This window comes from Rhamphochromis sp. 'chilingali' (genome assembly GCF_963969265.1).
Source record: "Rhamphochromis sp. 'chilingali' genome assembly, chromosome: 2".
In the NCBI taxonomy this organism is placed as follows: domain Eukaryota; kingdom Metazoa; phylum Chordata; class Actinopteri; order Cichliformes; family Cichlidae; genus Rhamphochromis; species Rhamphochromis sp. 'chilingali'.
In genome coordinates, this window is record NC_137930.1 from 35241659 (window position 1) to 35262358 (window position 20700).

Genomic DNA, 20700 nt, shown 5'->3' on the forward strand with positions numbered 1-20700 from the left:
TGGTCTGAATTATAACAGAAGTCAGAAGTATACAGTCTGAACAAGAAGGGTGAGAGAACCGTGCCCTGTGGCGCCCTGCGTGCTGCAGATTACCACGTCGGACAACAGTCATGAAGCCTCACATTCTGTGGTATGTTGGTTAAGTAGTCAGTGGTCCATGCAGTCAGCTGTTTGCCCACTCTGGTTCCCTCCAGCTTCCCTAGTGTAGGCTGGTTGGTGTTGAAAGCACTGGAGAAGTCAAAAAACATGATCCTCACAGCGTTCCCCGCCTGCTCTAGGTGAGAGAGGGATTGCTGCAACAGGTACATGACAGCGTCATCCACCCCAATTCCAGACCAGTAGGCAAACTGCAAATCTAAAATTATTAAAATAAAACCTGAGTTGAACAGTAACATGAGAAATGTTACAACATGTCATAATTTATTTAATAAAGCCTAAAATGCAGAAGCAGTGTGTGAAAAACACACTGATTCAGTGACTTGTAGGACCACCTTTAGCAGCAATAACTTTAAGTAATCATTTTCTGACTTTATCAGTCTCGCACATGGCTATGGAGGAATTTTTTTTTCTTTTCCTGTACTGCACCAATCAGACAGAGTACTGGACACCCTCACATACTGCTTCTTGTCTGTCATGTGCTCAGTAATATAGCTTCTCTCTCAGCAGCAGCCGCTGAGGAATCTCCCAAACAACGTGAATCCGATAACTTGAGAACTAGATGACATAGCAGCTGCAAATTGATACCAAAGATCTACTCAAGGTCAAGTTTTATGAAAATCTTGTAAGTGTGATCACTTCAGGTGATGCAGTATTTTGAAATTGATACCATAGGTATATCTACTTGGAGGCTGTGGGTAGCACTGACAGCAGCCAATATGTTTACTTTCTCCAGATGTGTACTCTGGATTGTTCTAGTACTGAATGTCTCTCTAGTAAAACTAATATGAGGCACAGCTAACCGTCTTTAGGCATTAGTCCAGTTGAACTGCATCTAATATATGCATGGGAAATTGAGGATACCTGTGGTTAAATGGTAAACAGTAACTCTCAACAGCAACTTAATTTAACAGTAGGTTTTGTTGTCCGCCAGAGGGCGCAAGCCGGACATTATCGGTGTTAAACACAGTGGAGAAGAAGGTCAGATATCTCTTAATATAAGAACTCTCGCTCTATCGACTTCTGGTTTGATAGGGGGCGCTCATGAGATGGTTTTGGTAACGAGTCGATATTATATAATTTCGAATTCATTATTATTGCCTTGGAGAACAAAAGTAAAATAACATTTTGGCTGTTTATGTAGAAGCATTTGCAAACGATTGCTTTAGCCGTTTCGTTATAATTACTCCTATTATCTGAGGTCTTGGTCGTGTGCGCCATCTGCTGGCAACCTTCTAAACTCCAGTTCATTTCTACACAATGTTTTTAACAGGAAGTAGACTCTCTTCCAAGTTATCGCCTCTGGTTGGGTGTCCGGTAGTTCCTCCTGGGTTTGAGTTGTCTGGGAAACCCGCCATGTACGGGCTCTGCTTTTCAAGGAGGTTTGCTGAATAAACAGTGCTGAATATTTGGTCCACCCCGGCTTGTTTAGCTCCTAGGGATAGATGACGAGCTAGCCGACCGAGTACCTCGCGTTTAAAGTCCGATATAATCCGGTGAAGGTTGACCTAAAATCCGACATGACCCAACAAGCTGCGGCTCTGCAGACCTACAACAACGAGCTGGTCAAATGTGAGTGAGCCTATTTACTGTCAATAACACATTGGACTGATTAGCATAACAGTGTTAGCGGCTTAAATTTAAATTGTAGTATACTTACTGGTTAATATATAAATTAAGCATATTTGCCTAGTAAATGACTATTGCGCTTTAATTTCGCAAGAGAATATGTAGACCAAGCATATTGTAGCCTGCACTGTCACCAGAGAACAATACTCGGGTTTACTTATTGTGTTAAATTCTATTGTGTTCTCCTTATGTGTGTTTTGTAGCATTTTTATTCAGATGGCTTGTCTTGTCATATTGGGTTTATTTTAATGAGCTATTCTGCGGCCGGAGTGGATTCTTTGGGGAGCCAGTGTTCTGGTCCCAGCTTGCAATGTTAACACCCTTGTGTTAAAGAAAGTTTGCTGCCTGTAATTTTGTCTAAAACCGATAAAAGTCCTTTTTTTTGAGAGGTTAACCTGTGATTCTGCACCTCGCCTAATAATCTGATTAACCTCCTCAGATCACCTTTAACCCTTTGCGCTCCACACTGGCGCAAATGGCGTTAACAGGTATCAGCTCTGAGTGCTTGCAGCAGTCAATTTGACACTTTTTCTTCTTCTCTCAAAAGTTTTAGAAGATAAAAGACCAGTGAAGCTGAAGCTTGTCACATGTCAGGTGTTGGTTAATCTGTTTCTGGTCTGCTGGAATTAGGGAAGCACTAATCCTACTTTTTTAGTCCAAGTGGCTAAACCATTTCACTCACTCAAATGAAAATTAAGACCAGTAAATTCATATCGCGATATAATTTGAAGCATGTGCGGTAACGATATATATCACGATATATTCTTTTCTTCCATATAACGTATTTTCCATACTATAAGGCACACTTAAAATCCTTTAATTTTCTCAAAAATTGAGTGTGCCTTATGTATGAATTCTGGTTGTGCTTACTGACCTTGAACCGATTTGGGCGTGCAGAAATCTGTTAAAAAATGTTTTAGTACAACTTTGGTAAGCTGCACTGCTTGATGGATTGTCAGAGCATTACAGCTGCAGTCGTGAGGAGCTTCGCGGAGTAATCTGGGTCCAAAACTCCATCTGCTTCAGGTCCCAAAGTCAAACAAACACTAAGAGTTAAAAACGGTCTAAATCCTTTCATCTTTAATTAAATCATCAGCGTTTCTGCTTTATCGGGTGTAACAATTAAGTTTTACATCCATGAAAACAGAATTTATTAAATTTAACGGAGTTAGAAGTTAACAGGAAGTTAGCTCGCTAGTTTCCACCTAAACATAAAATACCATGTTCTGACTGAGAGATTTTTGAAACTAATTCAAACGTACAGCTCTGCTACCACTTCCAACATAAATGAAGACAGAAAACTAAACAGCAGTGGCGTTTGCAGGGGTACTGAAGTTGGACTACCTGGTATATAATGTTGTGCTACGTGACTGCTAGCGACACAGCTATGTTAGCATAACATTAGCACAGTGAAGCTGGAGGATGAACGCCAACTTTTTTCCACTCGATAAAAGTTAACGTGAGGGATTCTGGTGGTCAGGGACAAATGCAATCACATAGCAGGATGCTATACACGGGCCAAACTTCAGTCAGGAGAACAACTGAGATCATTCATCCACAATACGAGGTTTGTCATTAATATACTGCAACAACATGGGGATAGAGCAGCTGCGAGAGAATTCAACATTAATGAATCACTGTTACGGAAGTGGAGGAAGCGCAGTTTTTGGCTTTCCCCATATTTCAAAAGTGCTTCATCTCTTTGCTATGACTGTGGCCCGCCATAATTTGCAGATGATAATGGTTTTAGCTGCTGCAATGCTTTCGACCAAAACAGGCGCAGCTTGATGACATCATCAACGAGCGATAGAGCGGTATAGTCAAAATCTCTATCATTGGCCAAATTTATACAGTTTCTATTGTATATCGTTTATATCGCCCACCCCTAGTTTACTGTATCCATGTCTGTGTTTGGGCTGCGTAATTATGGCAGAAATCATCTGTCTGAGTCCCGAGGAGATCTACTGAGGCTCTAGTTTAATCCCACCTTTCCCTCTCGATCAGGTATTGAGGAGCTTTGCTCGAAGCGGGATGAGCTGAACCGACAGATCAAGCAGGAGGAAGAGGAAAAGGAGCGGCTGCAGCACGACATCCGTGTCCTCTCGGAGAAGCTGAGCCGAGTCAACGAGAGCCTGACGCAGAGACTCGCCGCACGCGCCACCTTCGACCGCACCATCGCCGAGACGGAGGCTGCATACACCAAGGTGTGTCAATGACCGAGCCTGCAGTGGTTTTCATATGCTGAGTTTTTGTTTACACAGGTATTTATAAAGGCAAAATTTAAAAAAATTTAAATTCATGTGGCTCTTCTGCAAAGTTAATCAATATCACATAACAGGTGCATGGCGAATGGAGAACAAACGGAGCTCTGCATAACAGCAAACCCAGCAAGAATTTCCATGTTGATTGATGTTCTGTATTATATATTATTCTGCATTATACGGAGGTTTCTTCCTGTTAAAAGGGAGTTTTTCCTTCCCACTGTTGCCAAGTGCTTGCTGATAGGTCATCTGATTGTAGGGTCTTTGTAATATAAAGGATCTTATGTAGTCACACCATGGCTGCTTCTACCTTGTGACAGAAATGTTATTTCTAACTCAAAATAGCAAGTAATTTTTGGCACAACAGCCTCATACCACAACTGCTTCTCACCCAAGTTTGCTGGGTAATACCAGCTGCAGACGTTCGGAGGAAGGAGAGGCGGGGGTGGGATACCTTTATTAGTGCATGAGTAATGGATCAGTGGTTATAAGGTGTTAAAACAATAGCTGTTTGTTGGACTGTCTGCATCAACCAGAAAAGCTCTGTCTCAAGCGTTGATTCAAGAACTAATTAAAAGTTGGGTATGGCCACAGAAGCTTTTGGCTGCTGTACTGGATGTCAGTAAGATCCCACCTGCTGATGCTGAACTCCCTTTGTGCTCTCACTTAATCACTGTAAACAAACACTCCTGAGCTGCTCTGATTAAAAAGCAACAAATTGGCCAAGCCTGGACCCCTTCTTTAATTGCTTCTAAAGTGCACCCCACACTTCCTCTGAGTTTCTGCACAAGTTAGTTCATGTTGTTTTGTTTTTACTCCTGCAGATATTGGAGAGCTCCCAGTCTCTCCTGAGCGTCCTAAAGCAGGAGGCAGGAAACCTCAGTAAAGCCACGGAGCCTCGGAGGACGGAGCACTGAAGGCGAGGAGCAAAACTGTGCACCTGACCTCACCTGACTGTGGCTTCTGAGGCAGTTTATTCCCCACTTTGGACTAATTTTTAATATATTTAAACCTTTGTTGTAAGTTTCTGGATTCAATAAATGTATTTCCTAACATTTTCTTTGTGTTAAAACTCCAATTTGTTTGTTTTGCTTGTTGAGTGAGAGGCATAGGCATAGTTCTCATTCAGCTTAATTGGCATTCTCCAGAGACCACCAGCAGAGTCTGGAGATGCTGTGGCAGACTTCACACCGTATGACACGTGATGGGTTTGGCAGTGGGTCAATTGGTATTTTGGGAAAGCATATTGTTGGTGAATGCCAGTGTCAAGTAGAGTGGTGACTCCTGGGATCTCTTCAACACTCTGCCATGACCAGTTGGGGTGAGGGGAGGAAGACTACCTGTGCAAGTTGAGGAGAGCGCGATGGTTTCTACTCAGTTCACCAAACAATTCCTCTTCTTTTGGGGGACGCTGTCGCCTCTTTAGTGCACCTTTTGTCACCTTTATTCTGTTTGCATGGCTCCAAAAGGGCTGCTTCTACCCACTGAGGTTTTTTTTTCCTATTTGTGTTCTAGATTAATGTCCTTGTTTTGTTGTGTATAAAAATGTTTGTTCCCATGTGGTTCATCCACCACTTTAGACTTATTAGAACTGAGATTTCTAACAGGTTTTGTTTTTTAAGGGATTTAAGCTTATTTTTTCCCCATCAGACATTCCCAAATAATAAAGTAACCCATATGCGTAGAAGTCATACTTGGCGCATAGTTTAATTCATAGACAAGAAAGGCTAGAGCACTCGCATTTCTTCAAGTCTTCTATTTATTGAGCTTTCATTTGTACAAGTATGACATCACTTTTTTTTTTTCACTTGCCCAAATCATTGACAATAACTTTACAGTAAGCACATCTGCTGCGATGTAGATTTACAGACGAGAGGAGGGTGGAAAGTAAAAGATGAGCAAGCTTTCTACCACAGTGTTGCTACAGAGTGACCAACACAAACTGCTCATTTTGCATCGGGCATAGACAAAGACGGGGTTGGGACACTGCGGCAAGAGTCGGTGTGTACACTTCAGAAGCGCTAAAGTTGAGTGTTGCGTCTCTGGCCATCAGAAAAGTTCTTGCTGGTGCCATTTAAGACGAGATCAGTGAAGTTTGCCCACAGTTTGGTCCTTCAGTTCACAGAGAGAGCAAAAAGAGTACCGCAGAGTGGGTTTTGGTCAACAGAGGCAGCAGTTACCACAGGTTGATGGATCCACAGGTGTGTCATGTGACCATTAGCCACAATTCCAAAGGAGGTCCAAGCAGGGCTCAGTTAAAGGGGACCCGCAATGCTTTTATGGTCATAAACTCTGAGAGACAAAAGTTTGTTTAAAACATTCAGTTTCTAGCAGTTTTTTCTACTCTTGGTTCTATTTGATATCAGAAAGCATGGATATCACTAGTATGGTCATCTCGAGCACAGAGGCCCCTCCCACCTGTGGTTGCTTGTGAGGGGCAGCCAATCAGAAGTAAGCTGCAGTTAAATCAGCTCATTTCAGACTAAGAATTACTTTAACCTCTCTATCATGCACAGCTATTCTGGTAGGGTCCACAAATAAGAATATGGAAATGAGCATTATGGGTCTCCTTTAATCAGTGTGTTTGGAGGATTTATATCCATGCCTACAAATCAAGCATACTTAACATTTTTTTGGTGTTTTCGTTTACATACCCAAGATTTTTGTGTTTCAAGCAGTTTTCATTCATTTCCTCTCATATGATAGAGCACTCTGTAAACACCACAGTGAACAACAAGTTTCAATCAGTGGTCCTCGCTTTTTCTGAGGTGATCCTTGATTATCTGTTGTCTTTGATCATGAGACGCACCGTAGTCGAGTTTCTGCAGATTGTGTTTGCACAGCTACAAGTGACAGGGAATTGTCGAGTGTATTGGAGGATATTGGAGAGATTATTGGGTTAGCAAGGTATAATCCAGCGTAGTTTTTAGTGTTTTCAGAGGTGGCTTTCTTTTAGTAACAAAAGCCAGACACATAACCCAATCCAGAGCAGCCAACCTCACAAGTTTTGATTTCAGAATTTACTGATTCACTTTTAGGCTTTATTTCCCTGGCATGGAGGTTCAATGGGCTAAATTTGGCTTTTTGCTCTTGAACTAGGCTTAAACTATATCTGGTAAACTAAATTTAAAGGTGATCTGTATTCCAAGTTCATATATTTTATACCTTCAATCTTGTGAGTGCCATATTACCACTACCACTGAATGAAGCTCTGCTTTCAAGTTACAGCAGCACAAACTGTGCATTTTCTTCTAGCAGGAATTTGCACAGATTTGGTTGGTGATGGAAAAAACTGATTTCCTCTTCTATTACTTCATCAGGCCGAGTACCCTTTAATGTTTAAATGATTTTCTGCAGAAAGGCTCTCTTGACTAAGCAGCACCAGGGAAGACTTCTGGGTCTTTTTGTAAGTTTTCTCTCTTTTCATATCTAAAATATTAGCAGGATATGCTCAATTGATTGATTTTGTGCAGAATGAAAGCCAAAGTGTGTCCAATGCCTCCTTGTACGTGAGTGCGCACACAGGCTGAAGCAGAAAGCTTGGACTAATAAAGGAAGCTGATAACTGCTGTTGTGAAAGCTTTTATCGCTTGATTGGGAATTGAGGCTTTGTCAAGCCACATAACACAAAGAAAGTCCAGCTATTTTGAACCAGACCAAGTAAAATGTATACTGCAATAGATGGAAATGTGTTCATTATTACTAACTTTTTGCCAGTTTGAGACCTTTTCAGAGAAATGTATTGAAGGTCAAATCCAGCCATGCTAAAGTTTGGAGAAACAATAACAGGGCTCACTGTTCAATGTGATGTTTTCTGGTAAGCTGATAATCATACCACAGGAAATTTATTGAAAAAAAAATTACATTCAGTCTTCTGAAACAGAAGCAGTGCTGAGCAGTCACATTGAGCGCATGAAGTAAACATCCAAAGTTCGTGGTTCTTTCAAATCGGTGTACACCAGCAGGGGGTTGGAGAGATTTTGTAGGCGGACAAAGATGAAGTCCCTGTGGACCTGTGTGGCGAAACTGCACTTCGGGCTGCTGTTTTTGGTCACAGTGACAAGGCCAAACAATCGTAAGACTAGAGTGGCAAAAGAAAACAAAGTGGTCATGGCATTCATCGCGATGCATTCAATTGTGTGTGGCTGAAGAGTTTCATTTCAAATTTTAATTCATTCATGCCGACTGAGACATGGGATTGAAATTAGAAATGCACAGATTATCCCCACCTTTTTTCTTTCAGAATATCTAAATATCAATCAGTGCAATCTAAACTGATATATCAGTCCACCCCAATCAAAACCCTGACTTAGACTTAAGTCAGGCTTTTCTTTGAAATGTAACTCTTCAACCAAATTTAGGTTGGTGACAAATTAAAGGAAAAGCCTGAACCCTTTAACCCCATATATGCCCTCAGGGGGCAATTTTGCTGGCATGGTTGATGGAAGTGGTCTCTTACAGGATGATAATGCCCTTCCCCGATCTTGAAAGGAAACAGGTGGGATGTCACTGAATGGATTAATGAGGATGACATCATTAAGAATCAAGCGCTACAGTCTCCAACGTGTTAGATGACATCATCGTGTTTTGGAGGCACGTCATTGAGACGCTTTTAACCTTCTCCTCTAATTTGTCACCAGTCTGTAGGCTTCTCATTCTTTTAAGTGCACATTTCCTCTACAGCCCACTCTTACTTCCTCATGAGGTGCAAAACAAAGCTAAAAGCATGACAGTGCAAAGACATCTATCAACCAAGACTCCCGGACGAAACATATAAGTTGTAAATCCATCAGAGAGAAAGACAAAGCTCCTGACGGCAAAGAAACAAATTGCATCTGATTGGAGAAATAAAATGTAAAAAAATACATGAAATAATAAGCAGAAGAGATGAATCCCAGTGGAGACAGTACAACAATACTGGCCGAAGAGTGGATGCGAGGCCTTTACAGGAACTCTTTAATCAGTTGGCATTATGAGCATATAAAAATATGAATAATAAAAAAAAAAAAAAAGACAGACACACACAGACACACTTTCATTCTTTCTCACAAAACGCCTTTTTTTTTTTTCTTTTAATGATCAATCACAATCACTGTTGCCTTCAAAGTGGACCGCCTTCTTTCCCTGTGGAATGTGAAAGTAGATGAGGTCTGACTGGTCTGGCGGGGATCTTTCGGAGCCCTCACCAGCAAACATCTGTACAAAAAACCAAAAACAAACAAAACGACCCCCCCCCCCTCAAAAAAAAGCAGATTTCAGACATGCAAACTTCAACGTTAAGCAGGAATAAATACACAAAGAGCTGAGGAAAGGCATCGGGAGGTCTACCAGCTTTCCAGAGCAGATATACGGACACGTGATTTCAGCAATACGGACATACAGACATTGTTGGCCAAGGTCACTTTATCAAGCATTTAATAAGGAATGAGAGGTGCTACTGATCCCGGGGCGTGGGGTGCATATGTTTCCTCCCTCGTCACATGAAGAAGTGAAGCGTGTTGAAGTTTGCTTGCCAAAAAAAAAAAAAAAAAAAAAAAAAAATCCAGCAGCTTCAATCAGTACATAGTCTGCCAGAAAATATACAAAACCTAACAAAAAAAAAAAAAAAAAAGGCATAGAGAAGCTTTACAGTAAGACAGAACCAACAGAAGTGCTGGACTCAAATCAAAACATGCGGATAAAAAAAGAAAAAAAAAAGAGAACAAAGAAATGCATTTGTGGCACCCTTTCACCATTTTTATGTGTATCTGCCGCCAATCTGCTGTAATGACACGCTTCCACGATAACACTGAACTCTGTCGGCTCCTTCCCTCGTCGACATCCTCCAAAAAGAATAAAATAAAATAAAACCTGAAGCTAAATTTGAACCTCGAAAGCAGCAAAAACTTCTACAGCGTGGCAAGGAGGAAGATTCTGGACGCTGACAGATCAACTGTCTGTTAGAGGATCACGGGTTGGGAAAGACAGCCCAGCTGCTTTTTTTTTTTTTTTTTTTTCCCTTCTTCTTTTCTTTTTAAGATTTGTTGCTTCAGCTTCAGAAAGAAGGTGGGCATTGAACGCCAGCCACCCGGCAGCTCCAATGCGCAGCTGGTAACGTGGCGTGTGGCGGTGCCGTGGCAGGAAATCAGCCAGAAAAACAAAAATAAAACACCCATGTTTCCTGTCTGGTCAGGAAGATGTGCTTATAGTCGGCTGGAGTGTCGAGGTGGAGGCAGTCTGGTCCCACGGGTGAGATGCTGCGATGCTACTGTACAGCTGATTGGTCAGGCAGATCAGAAGTAAAGAGCGGGCTCACTGCTGTAGTCTGTGAGGGAGGAGCTGTCCGCCGGCGTGAGCTGAGAGAAAAGAGAAAGAAATACTTTGAATTAGATAAAGTTATGTAATCTAAGATACCCTACAATAAAGAAAGAATAGAAAGAATCAAACTACTATATGAGTTTTGGTGCAGCCCCTCAGTTCACCTTCTGTCCTCTACTTTTAAGTCACCTTTCTTCTGATTGGCTGCCCCTTTACAGACATAAGGCTGGAACAGCAGGTGGGCGGGGCCTCAGTGCCTAAAATGACTATATTAGGCACTAGAGATGAGTTTGGTTGCAAGATGAGCAGATCTATTCCCCAACTGGTTGACATGTGGTCGCTGGAGGTTGCTGCAATCACTAGAATGAAGTTGGTCACACTGAAATCTTGCATGCGATTGCTTTGTTTGCTAGCAGGTTGCTGTGATTACCAGTAGTTTGCTTCTTATCTTCAAATGTTTGCAGACAAATTGAAAAAGTGTAACTGAGACCATTCACCTTCTGGAATGTGCTGGCTGTAGTTTCATAGAGTAAAGGACGAGTGTCTGAAGATAAGAGAGCAACTTCAATGCAAACTACAGGCGGTTAAGGCAATCTGCAAGTGACCAAAATAATCACACAGAGGTTTACAGTGCAGCATCCTCTCTTAAACCAATTTCACCCAGCAACTGCCAGCATCCAATTGCCAACCAGTCTCTATGCCTCTGAATGAAGATTCATGGGTAATAGGAAAAGAAAAACACTGTCTGAAACTGTTTGTTCAATGCATTCTGAAGCCTGAACCTTTCCTAATCATCACATTAAATGTATCACCTACAACTCTATAAAATGATGCCGTGTATAACAGTCTGAATTGCTGAAGTATCACAAGTTTCAGTTTAGGACCCAGTACCTTAATGTGCCATCTATAATCAATAATCCATCTATAATTTTAACCAAAATTCATTAAATCATAAGATGGCAACATACCAACTTTCATGGATGTAAAATATGCTGCTTTTCTCTGTTTCATATATTTGTAAATCAAATACTTTGAGTTGATCGATGGAGGTGAAAAACAGGGGGTCACATCTCCTCCTGTGGAGTCTGAAACCCAACTTTAAGTATGGCAGCTGAAGGCGTTTCCCTCACCATGACCTCCTCAGTTCTCTGTGTCTGCTGGGAGGCGGCATCCTCCTGGTTAATGCCGTCATCGTGTTTGTGCTCCTGCCAGGCGCTGAAGTCCACCGAGTGCTTGGGAATGTAGCTGGACAGATCTGCAGACAAAAATAAATAAATAAGACTAAAACACATTAGATATTAACTGTGTAACTTCCCCCCTGCATTTTTATTTTTATCCAAGTCATTCCGACATTTAGGTTTTCAAGTGTGTTTTTGGTATAAAGAATGCGAGCTGCTTTTAATGACTGTGCTTTATGAGATACAGTATGTGAATACACTGTTGTTAAATCATTACAGTGGCCACTGTTTCTTGGAGGATGAAGTTGTTTCACACAATAGGTTGCTTCAGCCCTGCTGCACCACAGTGGAGACTGTGACAGCAGAGTTCTTAGAAACATTGGTTTTATTTTAATTACTAAGCAACGCCAAAGACTTTTGCACAGCCTCAGTAGAGGTTGAAGAGGGGCGTAAAATAATCTGGTGATTTAGAGCTACAATTATGAGCTTCCTTATTGATTTCCCAGTGGCAAAGCACAATATAGTTCATTATGTAACCCAGAGGAGACACGATAGTCATCACGTTTAACAAACATACAAAAATCACCGGTTCAATTTTTTTTCTTTTTTACCTAAAAAGGCCAAAAATGCTGCTATTACAGGATCCACTTGTTAGCTGAAGGGCTTATTATATCTGAGTGAGTCAGCTGCTCTCAGATGTAGTAAACAGGGCAGCCAGTAGGGGGCTCTGCCATCACACCTATTGTGGCTTACATACTCACTTTACCTCCATACAAATGAGGAGGAGGATGATGGCAAAACAAAGCAGTAATGACCTGATTGGACTAGCTTTGCACTTTACACAGCATCTTCCCTTCCTTCTGCACATCGGCAGCTCTCTTTAATCTCTGGAAGCGCTCGCAAATTCTTCAGTTTTGAAATCTGCTGTTTTATTAATATGAACTTGCAGAATGCTAAAAGCTTGATAAAACTGGATATATGCATGTAGGTAAGTAGTCAGATTAGCAGTCTGATCTTTCAGTGCCATTTTGCCCAGATATACAAATACCCCCAAAAAACCCAAACAAACTAAACCAGCCCCCTTTAAAAAAAAAAAAAAAAAAGATAAAAATACCACTAGCCTATCCTCAGTTCATTTAGGATGCGAATGCACTTCACCATTTTAATCTCTGCTCCACATGCAGTGTTTTTTAGTGCTAAACCTTTAATTCTGTTAACATCTGCTTTATCTAATTTGCATCAGAATGTGGCACGTGCTCTGTCTGGTAGGTGTTTTTGCCTAAATTAATTTTGAATAAACCTAAAAGCATAGCTATGTTGGCAACAATTAACATGATTTTTAACTCATTCTAAAATTATTATGAGGCTACACATATGGCAAATATGCTCGCACTGAAAGCCTAAAGCCTTAAAGATGAAAACTGACCAAACATGCTCATGCAGACAGGCTAGCCTGATGTTTTTAAGTGATATAACTTGTCATGATAAGCAAACTGCTGTAAAGGTTTTAAGTTAATCTGGGGGCAGCTCACAGTAAAAGTTCAGTAAATGCAGCTCAAGAGTGAAGACAAAGTAGGGGTGTGTTTTTTAAAGGTAGTTAATTTCTCCCACTACTAAAAATACTGGATCAATCATGAAAGGTGATTCGCTTTGATAAGTTTGATTTACATGGCTGGTCGCTTGCAAACTCTCCAGGCACTGGTTGCCTAGGTAACCCTCTAACGTCTGAAGTGAGAATTTAAAACTAAAACTAAAACTGAAAAAGTTCGTCCTTGCAAACAAAAAACTTGCAAGATAAGTGCGACTGCAAATGCACTTATCTTGCAAGCTGTGCCATTAAGTACAATCTGAGCCAGTGGATTTTAGGGTACATTGTGTTGATGATAAATAAAATAATAATAATCCTCATCGTCATCCTCTGAGGAACATGAGTATATGAAGGAGATTTGACAGCCAGCTCTTCTTTGTCTCACAAAATCTCACCGTTGCTGTTGGTGGTGTGGGAGGGCGAGCCGGTCAAACTGGCTCGAGGGATGTGGATCCGTCCTACCATGCTTGGCTGTTCGTCTGCCAACTTCTCATCTTGTTTGTCCTCCTCTTCCTCCTCCCCGCTGTCCCACACGCTGCTTTCTGATGGATACTCGTAGGTGCTCTGGAGGCTGGACTCATTGAAGGAGATCTTCAGCTGAAAGATGTGCAGAAAAATGGGTGTGATCACCTGCTGTTCTTTTTAAACATCTGTACTTACGAATATTTAAACTCTTAAAATATAAAGTCCTTTGCTGTAAATCCACATGGTCATACATGTATGTTTCATGTTGAGTGAAACATACATGTATGACCATTATCAAAGAGCTCAGTTCCTGTCTCCTAACTTGATGTTTTTGCGAAGATATGATGTGAAATGTCCAATTATGCCCCACAATATCCTGCAATAAATATAAAGAATCTTTCCAAAAGTTCCCGGATTTGGATCAGGAGCATCTACACAAATTAATCTCTTCTAAATTGGAGTAACTTCCTATCTTTAGTAAAAAAAAAGAAAAAGAATACCAATCCCTTGGTTATCTGCTTGGAAATACTCCTAATGCTAACAAACACACCAATAACACCTCATCACCAGATTCAGCATCTCACTCAAGCGTTTTTGTTTGAAATCAACATTGAGCTTCTTGTAATCACTTTCTACAACTGAAATACCTCAAATTCTACCAACATGCATTTATTTACTTCCTGGCAGAATAATTTGATGCAACGCCGCCTTGACTTATAAACCTGATTTGTTTACAGGCCAAACTTCTCCTTTCCCAGCACAGATTTGAACTTGACACTCGCAGCAGGCTCCTTCAAGAAGGCTTCGTTTTACGAGCCCAGTTAAACTGAACAGGTTATTACTTCCTTATTGCTGCGTAATTATACTGTCGATACTGAGCATCGCGTGTCTCAGTCATTTGATGACACTGCAGTCATGGCAGTTTAACTCGATGCAAACCCACTTCTTCATAACTTATTCAGCAAAGCTTTTAATTAGGATTCCTGCAGAGCCAGCTGCAGTTTGTTCACTCATCTGAGGCTACGTGTGCTGTACTTTGTGTGCCCTCTAAGTGGGACAGGTGGCAGCCTTGCAGGAGCTCGAGGGCCTGTGATTGATTGTCTCAGAGTATGCGGCGAGACGCGCCTGTCTGGCAATGCTTCAGAGGCTTGCAAACACAGATCTGCGGGGTGAGACGAGCCCTCGCACTTTGCTGGGCTGTGTAATGAATGCAACAGAGGTTTAAGCTGTCAGGGAGCATTTATTCTAAAGGGAGACATCTCACCACCTGTCTCCTGTCGCCTGTACAGAAATCTACAGGTGGTGTGATCAACATGTATGTGCATCAGCTGTGCTGCAATCAGATCTGCCTATCTTGCCGACAAATCCAGGTATCTCTGTATGTGTTTGCCCATTTTTCACAGCTCTCAAAAACCATTCCCTTGTAGACTGGACGTAAAAGACGTTCGTAGCCACCGTATCATCACATCCTGAACAAGCTACCCTGCTGGCTATTCAAAGAAATGCAAGTTCAGGAAACATCCATTCTGGCTTTTCTTCTACTGTGTGTGGGCCTCACCTGTGTCAGTACTCCTGTCAATATATCCTCAGATTTTGCGATTGTGTTTCTCCTGTTCTGCACTTTGTGTCATTCAGCGACTGTTTTGGATTGAAGGTGACTTGACTATTTGATTATTTATCAACATTAGCTCGGCTCCTCTGGCTCACTGAATGCATTTTATGTTTATTAGTAGCAACACGTACACACTTACACACACTACTGCCTGCATGTCAGATGTTGTGGCTACAGAAAAAAAGCTTAGTTCACTAGTTCATACAAATTAAAGCTAAAATACATCTTCCATTTCTGAAAGCTAACAGGAATTAAAAAGCACAAACATATGCAAAGACACCATCTTGCCATCAGTACACGCCTACTGCACATGATTTTTCTGGAGTCAAGTGTGCAGCTCTCTTCCTGAGGGCTTTATTTTGAAGTTGGCAGAAAGTCTATAAATGGTTTATAATAAGTTCCTATTTCTGTCTTCTGGTCGGATGTAGGCGTTGCAAACTCAAAAAGCTTGTATTTTTTCCCCCTGAGTTGCCATGGCATTCAAAACTGACACACACACACACACACACACACACACACACACACACACACACAGACAAACCTGCTGTTTGTCTGTGTCTTCTCTGAGGCGATCAGCTGACTGTTCTTAACCTGCTGTACCTGGCTCCATCAACTCTGCAGGCCGTGATCTAAATCTGCTCTAATCTCCATCACAAGGCCGCCCTCCACCACTCAGAGCTCGCAGTTAACCTATATTATAAAACTTCTTTCCCCCGGATCCTTTATGTCCTCTCTGTAATTGATAGTCGGAACAGGAGCGTTTCCAGGTGTGGCACAGAGGATAAAGAAATCTTGCCGAACTATAATACTAAACCACTTGTAAACTGATTGAAAGTTAAAATGGTTTTAAGTGTGGACAGACCTCCTGCCTCCATAAATATGTATTAAAAGATGTGTAACAATATAATGACTGCAATTAAACACAAGGTTCAAAATTCAGCCTGTCTGTGACCATAAAAAGAGGATGCAATAAATAAGGTGAACTGTGCATTATATATACACATGTTGTATTAGGTTCACCTTCATAAAGTAAGAGTTCAGTTTGTTTATTTTCAGCATTATACACTGAAATATATCCACCCATCCAGTAGATCAGTAATCCTACAGTGTTTCTATAACCTCTTACACTACCCAAAAAATACAAGCAGGTATATCTATCCATACAGACATACACAGTAAAGAAAAACAAGAATCTTGATTCTTCTAGTGTACACTATGAAGACAATTACTCTCTCTTGTGCACTTTGGCTAAGGTAACAAAGAAGCTGATGCCAAAAAGAGAGCAAAAGGAAGAAGCAGGTGGAGGATGATTAAAAAACCCATCCATAAATGGGTTATAGCCAAAGGCGACATTGTAAGTGATGGCATCCAACAAAAATCTAAGTCTTTAATGAATTTTGTTGTATTTACTAAGCACTGAAAACCAAAGTATGATCACACCTCAGCGAAAGAGCTGCCTATTGGAATAGGTCTATAAAAATGTTTTGTTTAAAGCTGTACATTTAATTCCTTATTATTCTGTACATTGGCTTGGAAAACTGGTAATTATGGTAGTTAAGGTTAGAAAATAAAAAATAAAAAATATAGGGCAGCACGGTGGCACGGTGGTTAGCACTGTTGCCTCACAGCAAGAAGGTCCTGAGTTCAATTCCACCATCAGGCCGGGGTCTTTCTGTGTGGAGTTTGCATGTTCTCCCTGTGTTTGCGTGGGTTCCCTCCGGGTACTCCGGCTTCCTCCCACCGTCCAAAGACATGCAGCTTGTGGGGATAGGTTAATTGGATAATTGAAATTGCCACTAGGTGTGAATGTGAGTGTGAATGGTTGTCTGTCTCTGTGTGTTGGCCCTGCGACAGACTGGCGACCTGTCCAGGGTGTACCCCGCCTTTCACCCTATGACAGCTGGGATAGGCTCCAGCGCCCCCCGCGACCCTGAAAAAGATAAGCGGAAGCGGATGGATGGATGGATGGATGGAAGGTTAGAAAATATTGATAAATGCTGAAATTTGAGAATGAGGCCAAAAATCTTGACCCGACTCGCCCGACCACTGTCAAGTGTTTACGTGTGAGAACATCCAGACAAGTATCTATGAGATTTCGAACTTTAGAAATCAGTTTTAACTGCTGAAGTTTAGTGACAAACCACACCTGCCGTACGTCCGTTATCATATCCTGATGATATGACAGTTACCAATATCTGATTAAGGTTAACAGAAAGCTCATAAAAAAACAAATAACAACATATATTAAGATAATAATATCAGTAGGATTTGTGCATATTTTACAAATCTTATTACCTTATTGGTATTAATGTCACGTAAAGCACATTACTGAACAGCTGATGAGTGTAATGCTTTTAAAGTTTTTGTCTTGTCTGTTTTTCAAGGCAAAATATTATTAAGAAATAAATTAATATGGCACAAAAATCCATGTTAAGTCCAAAACAAATGAGGGGTGGGGGTTAATAGGTAAGTAACAGTAACTTCAGCATTTAAATAAAAGGACTTATTTCTTCCTCTCAACACTCAATTTTACAGTACAAGCTAAATCCATAAACATCATTTATGCCTTTAGACTTTTGTTTTTAATGATCATGGTATTAGATGGAAACTTGGGGTTCAGTATCTTGCTCTGCACTTTGAGAGCAGACTGGAGGAGCTGGTGACCTAACCAGCGACCCCCTGTTAGCAGGCGACCTAGTCTACTTCCTTAGCTAAAGCCACAGTTGGTGTGGAAATGACAAGCCAAGGGTGGGTCTGACTGAGGACCCGAGAGGCACTGCATGCTTATAGGCATCACCATGTGGTAAAGCATGCCCCATTTTACCCTCCATTTTTACTCTTAGTGGGCCGTAATGTACAAAATTAACATTATCCTGAATTCATTAAGACTTGGAGCTAACGAATGAGAAGCAAAACTAATCGGGAGAGTGCATACTAGATGGGTCTCCCCCTGCTGTTCGTTAGAGATAATGCCAGCATAATTCACTTTAAACCTGGAAGCTACGCCCATCTTTTATATACAGCCTATGGTTCAAACCTCAGTCTGTGACTTTTAAACTAATCATGAGTACTGTTTTCCCAAATATGCCTCCTGACAGCCATGACGAAACATCAGTATTCAGCAGTAGTAACAGCAGAAACCACAATGTCATTTAAATCCTGTGTACACACACTCTTGACACAGTGTGTTAGCATCTCTGAAAAGGGCCCTCGCTCCCAGAAATCTCTTATTTTTTAGCCCCAAACCTCGTTTTTTTAAGTTCCTCTGTTAAATCCTACCCCACATAAAAAAGGTTTTCCTTGCTAAACTGGCATCCTGACTTAGAGGAAGTCTCTGGATGCCAACAGCACGTCCCATCAATAAATCAGGCTTGCTGCTGGGCTCGCTTCCCCTTTCACAGTCTTTCACTTTTTCTTTTTGTCTTTCTTCTTCTCACATGAGACTCGACGGTTAGACGAGACTCCTCTGCAGCGCCTTACTCCGTATCCTCTCTCTCTGACTTGCTGCTTTAGCTGTCCTTTCTTTTCTCCGTAACATGAGAAAAGAAAGGGGAACGAAATTCTGTGCAATTTAATAAAGACCACAACTTAACGGGGATGTTTGTTTAGGGGCCGCTCCCTTCCTGCTGCAGTTAGTTGTGTGGCTCTTTTTTCTATGATAAAAGGCTGCATCATGGAGACAGAAGCGATTCGTCTTCTGTCCTCAGGCTATGGGACAGGCCATACTCACGCCTGCTGTCCTCCTTGCTCACCACAGGGTGCCAAACAGACGCCATTAAACAGGACACTGATTTAGATTCATTTCCACTTTGCCTTGAGAAAGACGCTTTTCATTTTTCATTGTTTCAGCAGGGTATTTTTTTGATATACAGTCTACTTTTATATTATTTATTGATAAAGTTTAACGTTAGAAAAACAGTCATCTTCAGGCACTTTTTTGAGCCAGCACACAAACACCCACAGCGATGACACTCCCCAACAGCAGTGGCCTCCTGAGAGAAATACGTCTCAAAAAGGCTACAAACGCGTACGCTATATAAACTAAGATTTACAAACGTTTGCAGCAATTTCGGTGTAACTTTTGGAGCACATGCTTCAATCCACACACAAATACAAAGCAATTTGAACTTTGTAAACTATAATTTATCTAGAATTGATCAATTTCAGCTTCACGAGTTGGATAATTCTCTCTTTCAAAAAGCCCCCTTTGCATACAAATTCCTAAAAATGCACTTGACAGCCCTCTTGCTCACTTACAAAAAATTAAATATGAGTGCACGAATCACCTGAAACACACATTTACACTTCATTTTTTCATATAAAGTGGGTATTTCTATGCTGTGTTTTTATTCACTTTGCGATGCACATATTGACAGCTGCACACACAACGTGCGAGTAAGGCAGGGTCCAACTTAGGTCACAGTCACACAGGCCTAGAAAGCACTCAGCAACCCGATGGCAACTTCCGGTCATTGGGCAGGACCGGTATCTGCTCCATTGTGTAAGGAGGTACAGATCGAGCACTGCCAGAGTCCTGAAAAATTACCTCCAACAGGCTGCACACACCCATGTGTCAAAAAAAGACTGCGAGAGTAGTTTAAGTTACCACCATCCTTTAGTGGAACCTGTGGCAGCCTACATCAACACTGTGCAGCTGGTTACTGGTGCCCCATTTTCTTCGGGTTCATGTCAATGCAACGTGTAGTGACATTTCTAGAGAGGCCACATATGCGGAAATATAAATCTCACTAAAGTCTCATAAAGGGGGATTACCGAGGGGATATTTGCTGGCTAACAACTTGTGACTGACAACTTGTGACTGACAAGTGCCGTTTCAGTGAGATTTCTGCCAGGGTTCAAAACACAAAGATGGAGATGGCAAAAACACTTGAGGCTTCGTAACAGGACTTCACAAACTGAAGTTAGGGCTCTGACAAATACTTACACTACATTAGACAGGTGGTTTTAATGCTGTTGCCAAGCAGCGTGCACAGCATGTAGACCAAATGTAAAGAATCATCTGTGTGATAAGATTAATTGTTTTTGAACCAGTAGTTAAGCTTAATTATGATGAAGACTTCCTGGAAGGCTGATGTACTTTCACTTCGTGGATCAAAAGTCAGATGATGATGTGCATTTTATAAGCAAAGTTACTGATTGATCTGAACTGAAAAAGCACTCAAATATGGGACAGTGTGTGAGACTGCAATAGACAACCTTGTGTCAGGTTTGTCAAGAAACATCTTGATGATCTTCGAGACTTTTGGGAAAACATTCTGTGGGCTGACAGGACTTTTTGGAAGGTTTAAGTCTTGTTACATCTGGCATAAAACCGACACAGCATTGAATAAAAAGAAAATCACACCAACAGTCAAACATGGTGGTGGCAGTGTGATGGTCTGGACCTGCTTTGCTATTTTAGGACAGCTTTCTGTAACTGATGGAACTGTGAATTCTGAAAATCCACCCAAAAAAATGCCAAAAAATCCTGAAGGAGAATGTCCGACCATCAGT

General features: G+C 41.3%; 2 protein-coding genes across 2 annotated transcripts in view; one reads left to right on the forward strand and one right to left on the reverse strand.

The window, feature by feature from the left end:
- Nucleotides 1-1471: 1471 nt before the first annotated feature.
- On the forward strand, nucleotides 1472-5101 carry ssna1 (Sjogren syndrome nuclear autoantigen 1). The gene is made up of 3 exons (XM_080875896.1): nucleotides 1472-1728; nucleotides 3790-3989; nucleotides 4871-5101. The coding sequence occupies exons 1-3, from the start codon at nucleotides 1677-1679 to the stop codon at nucleotides 4961-4963; spliced, it is 345 nt and encodes a 114-aa protein (XP_080732022.1). The 5' UTR covers nucleotides 1472-1676; the 3' UTR covers nucleotides 4964-5101.
- A 153-nt stretch (nucleotides 5102-5254) lies between these two features.
- The window catches only part of tprn (taperin), a 33934-nt gene continuing 18488 nt past the window's right edge, over nucleotides 5255-20700 (reverse strand). The window contains exons 2-4 of the mRNA XM_080875895.1: nucleotides 13505-13706; nucleotides 11474-11598; nucleotides 5255-10381 (exon numbers count right to left, since the gene is read on the reverse strand). Coding sequence (XP_080732021.1) covers nucleotides 10319-10381; nucleotides 11474-11598; nucleotides 13505-13706 — 390 coding nt within the window. The 3' untranslated portion in view covers nucleotides 5255-10318. The remainder of the gene's footprint in view (nucleotides 10382-11473; nucleotides 11599-13504; nucleotides 13707-20700) is intronic.

Excerpts from the sequence above, each read along its gene's own strand:
- ssna1 (XM_080875896.1), top strand. The coding sequence starts at position 1,677 with ATGACCCAACAAGCTGCGGCTCTGCAGACCTACAACAACGAGCTGGTC. Across the intron at positions 1,729-3,789 it reads CAACAACGAGCTGGTCAAAT|GTATTGAGGAGCTTTGCTCG; the intron begins GTGAGTGAGCCT and ends CCTCTCGATCAG. Across the intron at positions 3,990-4,870 it reads CGGAGGCTGCATACACCAAG|ATATTGGAGAGCTCCCAGTC; the intron begins GTGTGTCAATGA and ends TTACTCCTGCAG.